The sequence below is a fragment of the Danio rerio genome, chromosome 24 (assembly GCF_052040795.2).
Source record: "Danio rerio strain M-AB ecotype USA chromosome 24, GRCz13ab, whole genome shotgun sequence".
In the NCBI taxonomy this organism is placed as follows: Eukaryota; Metazoa; Chordata; class Actinopteri; order Cypriniformes; family Danionidae; genus Danio; species Danio rerio.
Genome location: NC_141044.1, coordinates 7,124,888 through 7,141,676, shown reverse-complemented (window position 1 = coordinate 7,141,676; position 16,789 = coordinate 7,124,888). Strand labels below are relative to the sequence as shown.

At 36.5% G+C, this 16,789-nt stretch overlaps 1 protein-coding gene across 3 annotated transcripts in view; it reads left to right on the top strand.

The window, feature by feature from the left end:
- dpp6a (dipeptidyl-peptidase 6a) overlaps positions 1–16,789 on the top strand; it is a 480,122-nt gene that overhangs the window by 119,017 nt on the left and 344,316 nt on the right. Inside the window, exon 1 of one of the 3 annotated variants that reach the window (XM_087309079.1) lies at positions 5,080–5,400. The exons of the other annotated variants lie outside the window; for them this stretch is intronic. Within the exon in view, the coding sequence (XP_087165205.1) occupies positions 5,347–5,400 (54 nt within the window). The 5' untranslated portion in view covers positions 5,080–5,346. Of the gene's footprint in view, positions 1–5,079; positions 5,401–16,789 lie in introns of those variants that run through there. 3 annotated transcript variants of the gene reach the window in all.

Genomic DNA, 16,789 nt, shown 5'->3' with positions numbered 1-16,789 from the left:
CGTGTCTATTATTTTAATCGCACATTCCACGTCTGGTGTGAACAGTAAGAATGAAAAGCCTTAAGGCTGAGGCACACCTCTCAAAAAATTTTAATACACGTTGCAACAATGCTTAGCGCAAGCTCTGTGATTGGTCGGTTTGGTAGCGGTAATAAGAGTGGCCGGTACTGAGAGCTTCAAGCCAAATGGAGCGATTGTTTACAAGTGTCGAGTCGCGTGAAGAAGCTTCAGATGAAAAGCTTTGTTTTGTTTTCACCGTATGATTAAAGTTGTTGCCTGTCTGTCGGGTTTCCGCCTCTGAATGAGCGAGTTTTAGCTACATGTAGCGTTCCGAAAAACAATTAAAACACCTGCAAAGAAAAACCTATAGCCTGCTAGTGTTTCAAAAGTGTTATTGCAGAGAAACACAAACAACACGCAGAAGTATAAATGCACAACTAAACGCAAGGAAGGCACCGTGGGTCAACCCGATCCCCTCGACGCAGCCTATAGTCCGTTAAAAGTGTTTATGGTTATTTGCATTATTATTCTGTTGAATGACCATTATAAAATGTGACATAAAATGATAAAAAAAATGACAGTAATATTGCTTATCGCAACAATTTCTGCAACAATTTATCCCGCAACAAAAATTCTTTATCTTGATACCCTTATATTTGTCTGCTAAATCAATGTCATGTGGTGCAACCAATTGTGTTTTTAGGTTTATGTGAAACGACTCCTGAAAATGAATGAACAATTTACTGATACACTTCTTTCGACATTAAAAGTAGAAACTAATTGTTTATTGATTGTAATCTGAGCAATCTTTTCAGATATTTCCGCGTCCTTATTCTCAAAGGAAGCGTAATACTTCGGCAGTCTTTTCTGTTTGCTCTCTATTCTGTCTTGAAGACGTGTGGCTTGTGATTTGTCTCTGCTGAGGGCTCTTTCCTTAAGCTCGTGTTTCGAGCAGCACCTCTCCATGTCTTCTGAGTGAGTGCTGCGTGTTGTTTTGAAGTGATTCTGACAGCGACAAGGCACGTCTCATTGTGTCAGACTCCATTTTTCCCGAACACGTTCCCTTTGACCAGGTTTTGTTCTTGCATTGCACTGAACCTCCGGATCACTACATTCGTCAGCCAGATGCCTTTGAGGAAACATTGTTTGATTTGCCTTTTGTCACTTTGGCTCTTTGCGAATAAACCAGTGTTGCATTGAATTGCACCAGTGCCATTGAGTGAAGCAGGTATGGCACTCCGCATGTGCTGTGAAGAGATCCCAACTTCACAGTGACTGAATGGATTGATTCCATTGGCGGAACGGATGAAACTCGCACCATCAAACACTGTTGGGAGGGGGTCGAGACAAGTTCCAGACTGCCTGGTGTGTTTTTTTGGGGAGGCTTTGGAGGATCCCACAGCTCTCTAAACACCTTAAAAATCAGTTTCAAGGAAAGTCAGTTCACTTGGCAGCTGAATTTGCAATGCCTCAGGCTGCTATTTTGGGCATTCAAAACCAGCTAGTGCTGCCTACAAAATCCTAAATACTTCAATCCCAAAAACATGCAAGCATGTGACCTGCAAGGTTTTAGCAATCATAGAGTTAAAAAGCTTTCGATATTGCTTTAAGTGACTAAGTATGCAAGTCAATCAACAAAAATGGCTAGCAGAGGAAAATAAGAACTCGAAAAGCCTCCCACATCATCCAGATCACATTCATGGGAGCATTTTGGCTTTCCTGACAAATATAATGATGGCTGAAGAAGGGTGGGGGGCAAAAACAGAAAACAGACATCCCTTCTCTACCAGAAGCTCTAGGAGTCTCCCACATATTCATAGTGGCTCCCTGCCTGCAAATTGGATACAATATTCCAGATATCATGAGCGCCAATGGAGTAGTAAAAATGCATTTTTTTTTTCATAAAACACAGTTTTTGATATAAAAAATAGATATATGTATGCAGTTTAAAGTCTGATGTTTAAGAAAATATAAAATATAAATATATCTTTATCAGTTCTTTCAGTTTTATGTTTTTTTATATTTAATTATTATTATTTTCGGCATTTCCACTGCACTATACCCTTAAATGCATTATGTGACTTACAGTAGTGGTTCCCTAAGGGGGGTGGGTGGGGGCGTTCGGACACCCTGGGGGGTCGCAAGACAATCACTACGTTTTAATCCACCTATTTTAATGCACAATTTGGATATGTGCATAAAAAACAGTTAATGGAATCGCCAAGATGTACATTCGTTTTGAAAATATCCATATAAACTAATGCACATAACTGAGTAGGATACATTTTTTATTTGATAAGAAAAGATGTGATAGAAACACTTTTCCCAAGCAAATTCCAGTATACAAGTTAAAATAAGTCATGTTATTTTGTTATAAGAGATCATGTGGCGGTAGAAATGTGTGTAAATGCATAAACCGGCAAGCTGAGCACATTGTAAAACATCTGAAATGTTGTTTTGATCTGCAGTATTAGTGTTATTATATTATTAATTACCTTTAGAACTGTTAAGAGCGTCTGTGCCTTGCATCTCACGCCTTTAAATGCCACCATTCATACATTGTGTGTCAGCATCATCTTCTTTTTATTAGGCATTTATTAAATAAAGACAACAATCACGCAGCTTCTCCTACCGCAGCAAATTCAGTATTTACTTTTGATATTTGGTGCCAGTTAATCAGGAAGTGTCAATTTTTTTTGTTCTCTTTGGCTTCTTGGATGGAAGCGCTGCTTTATTCACACATTTTATATGCAATATTGCAGTTATGCACATTATGGGGGGCTTTTGGTGATTTCTAAAATCTCATATATGTTTTTAAACTATTAGAAATGCTTTATTTTATCTAATTCACACAGAAGATAAAGTATTTGATAGTAACATAAAAAACATGCAAATACAAACACATCAGCCTTTCAAAAAAAAAAAAATCCATTAAATATTCTAACATATTCCTGAAGGCACACAAAACAACCCATTTTCAAACTCTTTTTAATTAAAAAGTTCCTAAAAAAAAATAATTAAAAAATTAGTTAATTATTGCCCCCTTTGATTTTTTTCTTTTCTTTTTTAAATATTTCCCAAATTTTGTTTAACAGAGCAAGGACATTTTCACTGTATGTCTGATTATATTTTTTTCTTCTGAAGAAAGTCTTATTTGTTTTATTTCAGCTAGAATAAAAGCAGATTCGATTTTTTTTAAAGACATTATAAGAACAAAATTAATAGCCCTATTAATGTGTTTAAAAAATCTTCTCTCCGTTAAACAGAAATTGGGGGAAAAAAATAAACAGGGCGAGCTAATAATTCAGGGGGTGTATATTTATTCATACTCGTCAGTTCATTTGTAAAGAATCTAAGACTGAAAATGGCTGGATCAGATAAGTAAAACATCCAAAATAACTATTTTTGGTGTACTTAAAGGAACTGTTTTAGAAAAAATTGCTTCTGTGGAAATCCTGCTTGTAAAAGCAGCAATGACTTCACCGAATTGCTGAATAGCTCTTTTATTTAAAATACATTATACATTTTTACCATATATGATATTTCAGTTTTTCCTATTCAAAGTAATATAGTATATTGGTATCCAGCTTATTTTTCAAGAGTGGACATGGCCATTTCTAAATGTAATGTGTCTGACATATATATAATCATACTTTATTAATTGTTGGTGGCTTTTCCCTGTTGGACATCTGCATACTTCCTTTGATATATTTTAGAAAATAAAAATAAGCAGCTCAGCTCTTAGAACATCGTAAATAAAGTAAATGTATTTATGCATGCACACTAAAATTTGCTGTTTCACACCATAAAACAACACATTAAAGTTATAAACGTTTTTGCACAGGTTAATGCTGGCAGCTAATGATCAAGAGTAAAAATTACACATTTTTCCTCTTCCGAACAGGAAAAAACACCAATAATCAAGAATGCGTGATTATTTGGTGTCATGGCTTTGCAATCCAAAAAATGTGGTTATAATGGAAGTCAATGGGGAAAAATACAGCCACGAACATAACAAAAGGATTGTCAGTTTTAACAATATACAAGGGATAATGAATGCAACTATTTAATGAAACTGCTTTGTATAACTGCTTTGCATCATTATACACTCACCGGCCACTTTGTTAGGTACACCTTACTAGTTACTAGTTCTTACTAGTTGGACCCGCTTTTTTGTTTAGAACTGCATTAATCCTTTGTGGCATAGATTCAACAAGTTACTGGAAGTATCCCTAAGGGATTTGGCCAAATTCGAGAGAAATCGAGACTCATCAGACCAGGCAACATTTTTCCAAATTTCTATTGTGCAATTTTGATGAGCCTTTGCAAATTGCAGCCTCAGTTTCTTGTTCTTAGCTGACAGGTGTGCCACCCGGTGTGGTCTTCTGATGATGTAGTCCATTTGCCTTAAGGTTTGACATGTGCTTTCAGAGATGCTCTTTGGCATACCTTGATTGTACTGTTGCCTTTCAATCAGATTGAACCAGTCTGGCCATTCTCCTCTGGCATTAACAAGACATTTGCACCCACAGAACTGCCGCCCACTGAATATTCTCTCTTTTTCGGATCATTCTCTGTAAACCCTATAAATGGTTTTGAGTGAAAATCCCAGTAGATCAGCAGTTTCTGAAGTACTCTGACCAGACCACCTAGCACCAACTACCATGCCTTCTTCAAAGTCACTTAAATCACCTTTCTTCCCCATTCTGATGCTCAGTTTAAACTGCAGCAGATCGTCTTGACCATGTCTACATGCCTAAATGCATTAAGTTGCTGCCATGTGATTCTAAGCAGTTGGGCAGGTGTACCTAATAAAGTGGCTGGTGGGTGTATATTATCTATATTCACTGAGAAATGATTAAAAACATTCTTTATCAAGGAAGGTGTATTCATTTATGCCATGCACTGTATATATCTCCTTCGGAAAACACTACATCGATAAATCATGTTCAGTAAGACTAGAATCTTGTGTTGTAAAGTAAATCATTACAGTTTTGAGTTCTTGTTTATGTTGCACTCATGCCATGAGGAAACATCAGTGAGTGGATGTGAGGTGGGTGGGAAAACAAAGGGGGGTGAAGTCAAAAAGAGCGAGACGGGACTAGGAGAGAGAGCGAGAAAGCATGAGAAGGAGAGCGAGACAGCCACATGAAGCTGGGATAGATAGAGTGTCTTCTTGACGATTGATTTGTTGGAGGGTGTCTTGTCGTGAGCTGGTGTGGGGTCCCGAGTCAGAGTCGCATGCAGACCCCCCTCCTATTGTACCCCAGCGGACTTCTTGAAGACTTGAAGTGAAAGACAGAGAGACAGCAGCGGGAGACGGGCAGAGACACGGGCGTCTCAATCATGTCTGTCTTAATTGCCACCCAGCAGATCGATACGGCTGGCTCTTCTAACATGGTAAGAAACTTTCAGATGGCTGTGCTGTGTTACCTCTTCCGAGAGAATGATTCTTTACCAAGAGCTTTAGATCTTATTAGAATTTTGTTAAGAGACCAGTCACAATTAATAAATAATTTAAGAGTGAAATCTAAAGGGGATCTTGCTGCAAATTGCTGCTCTTGTGCGCCAGGTTATACGACACTTGCCCCCAAAGGAATATGGCTTGTCAAGCTTGTGAATTACTAGAGGTTGTAAAAATAAATGCTCATCTGTTGCTCTGTAGTGGAGAGATTTTGGTCAGATATGCTGGATTGGATATAACGGGTGGATTCTGTATCATTCGCAGTGCCTTGAGATGCTTGTGCCTTATCTTATACAGATCGTGTTCAAGCAGAGGTTTATAAATTTCTTCCTAAGCTCAAAATGAGGTTTGTAATTTGACAATTTATTTTATTTTATTTTATTTTATTTTATTTTATTTAAATTTATTTTATTTTATTTATTTATTTTTTTATATATATTTTAAAGGAAATTATTAAAGGCTTAATTTCCCCTATTATTATTATTTTTATTTTACACTTTAGTAGATGTTTAATGTCCATTGAATATTTTCTTTGACTAAAATAGTTAAAGTGTGTTTATTGGTTTAATGTTGTTAATTAAAAAATATTTATTTATTTATTTATTTATTTATTTATTTATTTATTTATTTATTTATTTATTTACTTATTCTTTTTTTTTATTCAAATCTCTGCCTGGTCAATTCATAAGCATGTTTTGTGTCTTTCTGTTAATAGGCACATCTTGTGTTATTTACAGTATTTGTGATGTGTATGCCTCATCATGATCTTGTTTAAGTTGAGGTTTGTAAATTACCTTATTGTATATTAATTGAATTGAATTCAATTCAATTCAATTCAATTCATTTTCTTTTCGGCTTAGTCCCTTTATTTATCTGGGGTCGCCACAGCAAAATGAACCACCAACTTATCCCGCGGATGCCCTTCCATCTTCAACCAATCTGTGGGAAACATCCACACACTCATTTACACTGATACACTACGGACAATTTAGCCTAACCAATTCAATACAATTCAAGTTTGTAAATTTACCTTATTTTGTTTTATTTTTATTTTTATTTTAGTTTATTTTATTGGTTTTCTAAATTAACTTATTTTATTTTAGAATATTTTTTTATTTTATTTAATTTTAGACTTTAGTCAAGATGTTTAATGTCTATTTAATATCTTCTTTGAATGAAATAATTAAATGTGTTTATTCATTTAATTAAATTATTTGTTAATTAGTTTATTTGATGTTTATAAATTACGTATTTATTTATTTTATTTTTATTTATTTATTTATTTATTTATTTATTTATTTATTTATTATTTTTTATTTTATTTTATTTTATTTTATTTTATTATTTTTTTATTTATTTTTTTTTATTTTATTCCAATCTTTGCCAGGTCAAAATAGCTGCATCACCATATGTTGTGTCATCCATTGATGTCGATGTTAATGATGAGTGACAAGCTACTAATAAGCGGAATTAAGAGAAAATTATACTGATGTGTCATTTTGATTGAGCGTGTGGCACTGGCATTTGAGTCTTGCACTGGCATTTGAGTCTTGCATATTACAGTGTTTGTTGCAAGTATAAATATACAGAGAAATGAATATAATTATGCTGCAGTAACATATATGCATTTATATGCATATATGCATTTATCACTCGCCATTCCTCCATCTCAACCTTGAAATTATCAGCTCATTTATTAGGTACTCTTGAACTTTGAATTAAGGGAATATGATTGAAGTATTTTATGTCTGGAAATGAACATATTGATGTGGCAGCGTTGATAGAAAGTATTGAATTTCCCATCAAACCTGTGCTGTTCATGAAACATCAGTCCTTTTGCTTGAGACATTTCATTTCCCGGCTAATGCTGCCCATTCCAGCCCATCTCTCACCTGTACTCTTTCAATGGACTCATTCTTCTTTATGAAGGATGATCAGGGAGCCCAGAAAGTATTAAACATCAATCCCAGCCTCCAAACATTAGTTATGCGTCTTTATTTTCCTTTCCTCTCAGCTTTTCTGAATTCAAAAAATCCTTAGAGCATATGAATAAATAAATATATATTTTTAATTATTTATGTTCCGTCTGTGGAAAAATGACAGATGGTGTCAAGTACAGATGTGAAAAAAGACTAAAAGATCTCCTCAGAGGGCATTTGTCTTTGGGGAAGATCCCTCTGCCCTTTATGTCATTATTCCGCTCAAAGAAATCAATATTGACTTTCGGCATGTTGCTGTCCTGTCACTAACTCAACCTTTACTTCTCAGCAGACTGCATATGAAATGAAAAAGATAGATAGATAGATAGATAGATAGATAGATAGATAGATAGATAGATAGATAGATAGATAGATAGATAGATAGATAGATAGATAGATAGATAGATAGATAGATAGATAGATAGATAGATAGATAGATAGATAGATAGATAGATAGATAGATATTTGGAATAAGGTAACCACCGCAGTAAATTAAAAACTAGATTTGCTCTAATCTCTTAAACGCTGGATTGCAGGTTTAATCAGCAGTTGGAGCATGTCTGCCTCTGCTGTTTTTCCAAACGGTTTGTCCATAATTACATTTTCCATGCAACTATTCAGGGCAGGATTATAATGGACGACTGTAGGAATTCTGCAGTTTTTGAAAAAACGTATTTTCATGATATTATGGCGAGATTCCAAAACCTTGTGGCTAGCCTTGAGTTAGAGCTGCACGATTCTGGCTAAAATGAGAATCGAGATTTTTTAGCCTAAAATAAAGATCACGATTTTCTCACTATTCTGTAGATGTAAAGTGAAGTTTATTTATTAACAAATTTCGAGAGGGTCACGTGCTTATGATTGTTCACAGCTGTTCCAACTTTAGCTAATGACTGATTATCCTATCAGACGATCCTGAACTCACTATAAATAGCCAGACTTTTCTAATCTTAATATCTTCGTCTTGAAGAAACCCCCCCACCCAACCCTACTTTCCCTCCTTTCAAACGGGCGTCACGGTGGCCAGCGATTAGCGCTGTTGCCTCACAGCAAGAATGCCCCTGGTTTAATTCCTTTCCAAACCAGATGGCATTTCTGTGCGGAGTTTGCTCGTTCTCCCCGTGGTTGTGTGGGTTTTCCCCTGGGTCCTTCGGTTTCCTCCCACAGTTAAAAAAAAAGCACTCTAAAGAATTAATCAAAATACATTAGCTAAACTCTGAGTACACCTTTCAGCATCTATATTTGACACTTAGCCACAACAAGCAAGAGGGGGAGTCATCGAGATCTACCTGAGCTCAAACTCCCCTTTCGCCTTGCAACGGGAGGGAGCCCAGGGCTTGAGGATCTTGTAAGCTCAGGGCTCTCTCCCGAGACAGCACGCCAAACTAGCTTTATTATCAATCATCAGCTAAGTGTGAACTCTTGAAATAAAGGTTATGAGTGCATGGGCTATTATTTTTGTTATTCTCAAACATGTGGTAAGGCGATAGGCTTAGTTTGTGAAGCTGTACTGTTGGTTAAAATGCAAAATTTTGTATAGACTTGGAATGGTGGACTTGAACAGACTTTAGATTTGTCCTGGTCATTAATGCTGATGATAATTCTGATGTTGAATTATTGTACATCATCACATGAAGACAGAAATGACAATTTTAGGTGAATTATATCTTATAAATACATCATGTGACTCTTTCAACATCATTTGGAGGTGTCCACGTTGCAGAACAATGTGTGTAAAACAATGTGAAGACTTGTGCGGCCACCATTGCTTCTCTCCTGAACTAAAAAAAAAATATGATTGACAGAATCGTAGAAATGCTGGATTAAGATCGTCTAGGGGGTCGAATCGAGATCGCGATCTTTTTACGATTAATTGTGCAGCTCTACCTTGAATCCTCATCTTTGGAATGTGAAGGAGATTTAATAACTTCACTCAATTTCTTTATAATTCCTATTTATTTTTATAGGCTAAACTTTAAATGATTTGCAGCTTTTTCTAATGTATATGCTATTCTGTCCTTTGTCAATAAAAATGATTAATAATAATAAAAACATATTACTGTCCATAAAACTGTTTATTTGCAATGAAACAGCTCCAGATGAACAGATTTAGTAGTTTTGGGGATTTTTGGGGGGATTATTTTCACATCCCAGTGTTGACAGGTATGGATTATTGAATTACTGGCTCAATCGATTTGTTCAAAAACAGATTCATTCAGGAGCAAAACCCCACAGTGTTTCTCTGATATGCACATACGTTCTGCATTGGCTAGGTTTTTGGTAATACTTATTTTTGAAGCTTGTTTCAGAAATTCCACTGAGGAAACAAGAACCCCAGCAAGTGTTGAAAAGTACAACTAATTGCCTCATATGGTGGAGATACTGTGAAATTGTTGCCCTGAACCACTATAGCCACTATTACAGTACATAAACCTTTCTCCTTCTCCTTTCTCCTTGTTTTGTCAGCATTCCCCTTTCATGTGAGGGTCCAGATAATAACAGTGGACCTCGTCCAGTATGGCTAGCAGCTCTAGAATCTGAAGTAATAAAGAAGTTTGGCAGAATCCTGACTGATGTGTTGAGTCCTGCAGCGGTGAAGTGCAGCTATGATAGATATCACAACACTCAGCAGCCACCAGATATACTTCAGCCCTGTTCTTTTGCACTTCACTGACAAGAAACAACCAAAAACATTTACAATTATACATGACATATACATAACACTTTATTTTATTATTGTTTTTTAATTGTTTTATAACTTTTTTTAAACAGCACCTATAGTGAAAATCATCATTTTGAAGCTGTTTGGACAGAACTGTGTGTAGATATAGTGTGTCTACAGTCATATTTGAGTAATAGAAACACAATAAGTCATTTTTTTTAATTTCCCGATGTGAAAATAGGATCCAAATCCCTCCCATTTTGAGGCCCACATCAATGTGAAGTAGGAGTGCAGTTTCCCCGCCCACCTATTTGATTGACACTATTGTTGTATAATTAACATACTAACATGTCTGTGTAGTAACGCTTATAATCATATCAACAATACAGTGCGTGCGCAAAGCAACTGAGATTAAAAGATCGAGTTTAAAAAGTTTTTAAATCAGTGCTTGTTTGTAATTGATTAAAGTGATTTTACCGTCTTTATCACGACAGCCGCAAGAAACTTCAATGTATGCGTTAAAGCAGGTTTGTTTTGCACATTAACATAAAGGATAACCATACAGCAGTGGATATTAACATGTATCCTCTCACATTGGACAATTGTGTGTGACTCATCATTGCAGAAAGGCTTGAATTAACTCCACAACAAATACATCAAATAATCATTGGGAAAGTTCTTACTTTTCTATTTCTCACATAACATGCTATCTGCTTCCTTCATGTCTGTCACTGTGCTGTTTATCTGATGCAGTCGGAGATTGAGGCACACTCTGACAGGCACATGGGAATGGTGGGCGGGGAGTACTAGCATTATTCAATTCAATTCACCTTTATTTGTGTAGCGCTTTCACAATGTAGATTGTGTCAAAGCAGCTCCACATAAAAAAAAAAAAAATTTATAGTAAACTGAAACAGTGTCAGTTCAGTTTTCAGAGTTTGAGTTCAGTTTAGCTCAGGTCAGAGTGTTTTAATCATCACTAATGAGAGTCCAAACACTGATAAGCAAATCCATCAATGCGCAGCTCTACAGATCCCAAACCATGCAAGCTGGTGGCGACAGCGGCTAGGAAAAAAATTCACCTATTGGCAAAAGTGAAGAATTAAATAACCTTGAGAGAAACCAGGCTCAGTTGGGCATGACCATTTATCCACTGGCCAAACGGTTTGTGCAGAGCTGCAGTCTAGGCGCCAGACTCGTCTGTCCCTGGAGCATCGCAGGAATCAGTCTCATGCTCTCGACTCCGCCATGACAACCACAGTAGGTGCTCAGGATACGGCCTGGTCCAGGATATGGAAACCTTGGGATCATCTCGTCGCTGGTCTTGGATCGAATCAGTGGCACTGCGTAGTCTGAGGTTCTCAAGATGAGTATCCCCAGGTGGAAATAGAGAATAAAGAGAATAATTAGCATAGCTGCTGTTTAAGGTGTATATAAATGAGACACAATTAAAAGGCACAGGCAACAAAACAGCTACATTTTCAGAGCTGAACATTCCAATATTCTAAAAAGGGGTAAAATAGGAGCTATTTAAGCTATGTTTGTGCATTTAAGTATTAAAAGTTATTTCAAGTTTTTTTTTATTCTTTGTTTTTTTTATTTACTTATGTATATTTTATTGATACATTTAATTTATTTATACACTGATGAATACTACTGAAAGTTAATACTAATTAAAGTGCGCAGAAATGAAAATAAAATATTCTTTCTTTCTTTCGAACTGGACTGAGTTTCCATTTGCCCAAAATACTGACTGCATGTTCGAGAGACTCTTTCTTTGATAGGAAACTCTGCGACAAACAGAACATTATTCTATTTTTTTCTTCTTTTTGAGTGTTGTGTTTTCCTGCTCTATCAGCGAGAGGGATTGGGTGCATGGAGCTGTCACTCAGACTGGATGTCTTTCTCTGACAGGCTAGAACAGAAGAGGTGGAGGGGCTGGATGAGAATAACAGGGCCTATTAATTTCACTGTTTGGATTTTAGACAAACATGGTCAAGCTCCAGCAGCCTCAATCTCTCCCTGTCATTCAGCTGGGCCAAACAGAGACACACTTTGACACAGACACACACAGAGTTAGAAAGAGGCACAGGGAGGTATAATGGTAAATACATCATTATCCTGCTGCACCACTGGCAGTGAGGTAAATATCTGTGCTTATCATTGAGTATTTAATGCTTTATGTTATTTGCAATGAAGAATAAGGGTGTAAACTGGATATTCAGAGTGAAATGTGTCCCGTACTTGTCAAAATGTTAGAAAATGTGGTATTATTGTTAGCAAGTAGACTGTAAAAATGTTTGTAAAGTAGCAGTTTTCCATATTTTGTGATTCATGTTTTTATTTATGCTTTTGAATTGCATTATGGGACCTTGGTCTTGATCCATTAATCTTGGAAAAGTAACTTTTATTAACATTTTTAATAGTTTAAAGTAATATATAGTCTGGGTTGTTGTATATTAAGGTACAACAAACCTGCCAATAAATGTTCTGTTATTTTACAGACTTACTTCTTTATATATTATTTCTTAAAGGGGTGGTCCAGAGTGTATTTTCAAAGCTTGGTTGTTTTTATGGGGTGTAAAGCAATGCGTGCTCATGCTTTATTTGTAGAAAATCACGTTATTTTTCATAGACCCTACTTTAATCATTTAAAGCTACTCAGATAACATGAAAATGACTGTCATATTTCCTAGTTACTCTAAAGACCCACCCTCAAGAGGCTCTGATTGGTCAGATAACCTAATGCTCTGTGATTCGTAGATCAGCTCCACATCACCAAGCAGCGTCTCTGTTATAGCATCACAGCGCCTCATAATATGCCAAACAAATTATGTGGGGTATTCAATAATTATCCCCAAAAAGTATATCTTAATATTTCTAGGGATTTGTCCAATAAGATAATTAAATTATGTTTTACTGATTTAGTTTTTTTTTTTTTTTTTTTTTTTTTTGCGCTGCTGCCTTGGCAGGTTTAGAACAAATACATATGACACTAAAACCACCAGTGGTTTTGCGGCAAGTCGCTGTCTTCATGAATTAGTCATTTAATCAGTCATTCAAATAATTGTTTCAAAATGCCTGAAACAATGTAACTGTCTTTACAAATCTATCATTGGCTCACTCGATTCATAAAAAAACAGCAGATTTGTTCAGGAATGAGATGTTCCAGTTTTGCTCTGAGACACACACATATTCTGCTTCAGCTTTGTTTGGAAAGAAGACAACATTGTGTCTTAAATACAGCTCACTCTGTTAAATTTCTGTTTGTTGAGTACTTAAAAATCAATATCCCATGCTGATATTTGATTTGTATGAGTGCTTGTGTGGGTTTCCTCCTGGTGCCTAGGTTCCCCTGCAATCCAAAAACTCGCAATATACTGTATGTGAATGAGAGATGTGCAACACAGGCTCATTGTGAAAATGTACCCCTGCATACATTTCTGGAGAGTGCAAATTATGTAGCCAGAGGAATGTAGGACTGCATTTTGTCTTTAAAATAACCTTAACGAGGCAGTATGATGCCGCCGATGGCTTCTGTTTCTTTTTACTTTACCAGCTGACTACTTACCTCCGTGTGGATGGTTTTACCACTGTTACTAGTTTGCCCAGTGGCTCACCATGTATGTTGGTGGACTTGAGACGCAGAGAGGAGTTGACCGTGATGACGGAGTTCGAGCCTGGTGAAGAAGGGTTCAATAAGCAGGTAAAACAAAAACAAAGGGCAAGAAAGTAAAATGAACAAGTAAATCTCGGTTAAAAAAGTGGTAAAAAATCAGGCAGCCGCGAGGGCTTTTCTTTTTATGGATTTAGCCTTGTTTCAGCCAAGACGACTATGTTTAGACGTCTATTAGACATCTTTTAAAAACAAAAAATGCTTGGTGGGAGGAATCTTGTACTGTCAGCACTCAGTTCAAATCAAAAGACTGCAAATAACTGTATGAAATGACCATACCATGCTATTTGCCCTGGGTCTCAGCCAGAATAGCTCAGCATATTGACAAGAGGAGTGAGTCAGCCATCTGCTTCGCTATACCACTGTCTTCTTCACCTCACTTGGTTACAGAGAGGATTCACTGGACCATTTCCGTTTGCCCCTTTGTTGTGAAGTGCAGAAAATGCGAAATATCCAGATAATGGCTATATTGATCTGGCACATATGAAGCCTGTGGTATATCAAAGCATCGTGACTGAGGAATGTGATATATCAGGAAAGGATTCTTGTGATCTCGCCTACTCTCCAGCTCTCCACTGGAGTACAGGCCCTCCATCAACAAGGTCAAGCATCTCTTTCTTCATCAGTACTTCACAAATGGCATCAATGATGAATTGACACACAAACACACACACATAGTAGTTGTTAGTGCTACAGGATATGACTTGTATATAGAATGCTACCTACCTGTCTGTCTGTCTTTCTATCTATCTATCTATCTATCTATCTATCTATCTATCTATCTATCTATCTATCTATCTATCTATCTATCTATCTATCTATCTATCTATCTATCTATCTATCTATCTATCTATCTATCTACAGTATCTGTCTGTCTGCTTGTCTGACTGTCAATTTTGTCATGAGGTTGTTCTGTATAATGCACATTTCTTTGTGCGATTTGATTGGATAGCAGTCACAGAACTGATTATTCTACTTCTAGTCCTCTACTTCTATTTCTTCTCTAGTTTAGCCAACCACCATAGACAAGATAAAAATAAAGTAGTGACTGCAGGTTGAAGGAAAGCAGTGGAGTATAAGAACCAATACGGCACTAAAAATATGCTAAAGTGAAAGTAAAAGTACACATTTTTAAAACTATACTTATTAAATTACAATTCCTAAGAAAAACTACTCGATGACAGAAGTTTGAGTATTTGTAATTTGTTACTGTCATGACTGCCAGTGACCACCTGAGGGTTGGTAGTTCAACGGACACTGAGTATGAACTACAGCGCCCAAAAACTACATATCCACACATTCCTTCGTGCATACACCCGGTCTTTCATATACACTGATTGCAATGACAGCTGTCTCTGTTTCCCCATTGATTACCTGGACTATATATTCAACCATTCCACCTCTGTTTGTTAGTTCGTCGTTCTTCGTATGTTGTTCCTGATCTTGTTCCTGTATCTTATTAAAGTCTAGTTTGAGGTAATCTGTCTTAGTTCTTGTTTTGTTTGTTTGTTTGCTATTTTGTGACTTTGTTTCTTTGATTTTGTGATTTTTGTCACTGCACAATACATCAAATGAACTGCACTTGGATTCTACACCTGTTTATTTCCTGTTTTGATCACGCTAAAACGTGACAGTTACTTCACAGTAATCGGTAATGTATCATATTGCCTATAGTAAATGTGCATCCTGATGACTTCATGAAGAAAAAAAAAAACATTGGTGAACAAAGTGATTTTTGCAGTCTTTTTGGCACACTAAATTGTTCTTGGAGCTTCTAATGATCCCAATTCATCCACTAAAGTCTCATGGACTGTATTCACAGTTTTTTGATTTCATTTCTGGACTTTGAATGTCTCAAGAGAGTTCACAATAAAGCTCTCGGATTTATTCTAAAACATCTTAATCTGTGAAATGAAAAAAGATCTTAGTTGTAAAGTTGTAATAAAGGTAATCATTTTATATTTAATATTTAAGCTATTTTATAGCTCTTCCTAAATGTGTATATTCCCTAGGATTTGTTTGAAATGGCTCTCTCCATCAGTATTCCACATACGCATGCAGTCACATTCATTGGATATAGTCCAGAAAAAAGGGAACATACTTTAGTGTGTGCTGCTCCCAGCCAGAGAGCATCCATCATATTAGGAGGGGAACTTTAATGCCTATTACGCTGGAGAGAACTGTCTGTTATGGATGATGAATCCAACCAGAACGGGCAGACCAAGCCGGGTGGTGAGATGGAGATGATTGGCCCCCAAAACAAGGAGTAAAACATCCACTGACGATCTTGGTTTCCTCGACCAACTCATTTATAAAGACTTAGCGCAGATGTTTTGAGACAGCAGATGGTAAGTGCATGCTATTAAAGGATTGTAAGGATATACACTAACTGGCCACTTTATTAGGTACAACTGCTCGTTAATGCTAGTCAGCCAATCACATGGCAGGGACTCAATGCATTTAGGCATGTAGACAAGATCAAGAAGATCTGCTGCAGTTCAAACCAAGCATTGGAATGGGGAAGTGGGGTGATTTAATTGATTTTGAATGTGTCATGGATGTTGGTGTCAGATGGGCTGGTCTGAGTATTTCAGAAACTGCTGATCTACTGGGGTTTTCATGATAACCTAAAATCTTAGTATTTTTATTACTGTGTTTTTTTAGTAGATGCATGAGAAGTTCTCTTTAAGTTCAAAACATCCTAGCAAAGCAATCCTGTGTTGGGAATCGAATTACATAATCAAGAATGATCCACTAAAGGAGGTCTAATATCTTAAAAACAAAAAAAATCCTTTGTTAAAGTACTTGACTCAAGTCAGGTATAAAATATGGGCTATCATGCATGGATCAAGTCTTGTTGAACGCGAGGCGCCGCTGTCTCTATTATAAAACTTGCTCCCAATCTGGGCAAGTTGAAGGCTTTAACATGTTCCTGAATGCATACTTCATCCCTGCAGGTGTCTCTGAGTGATGCATCATTTAAGGAGCTCTTGCATATGCAAATCTCT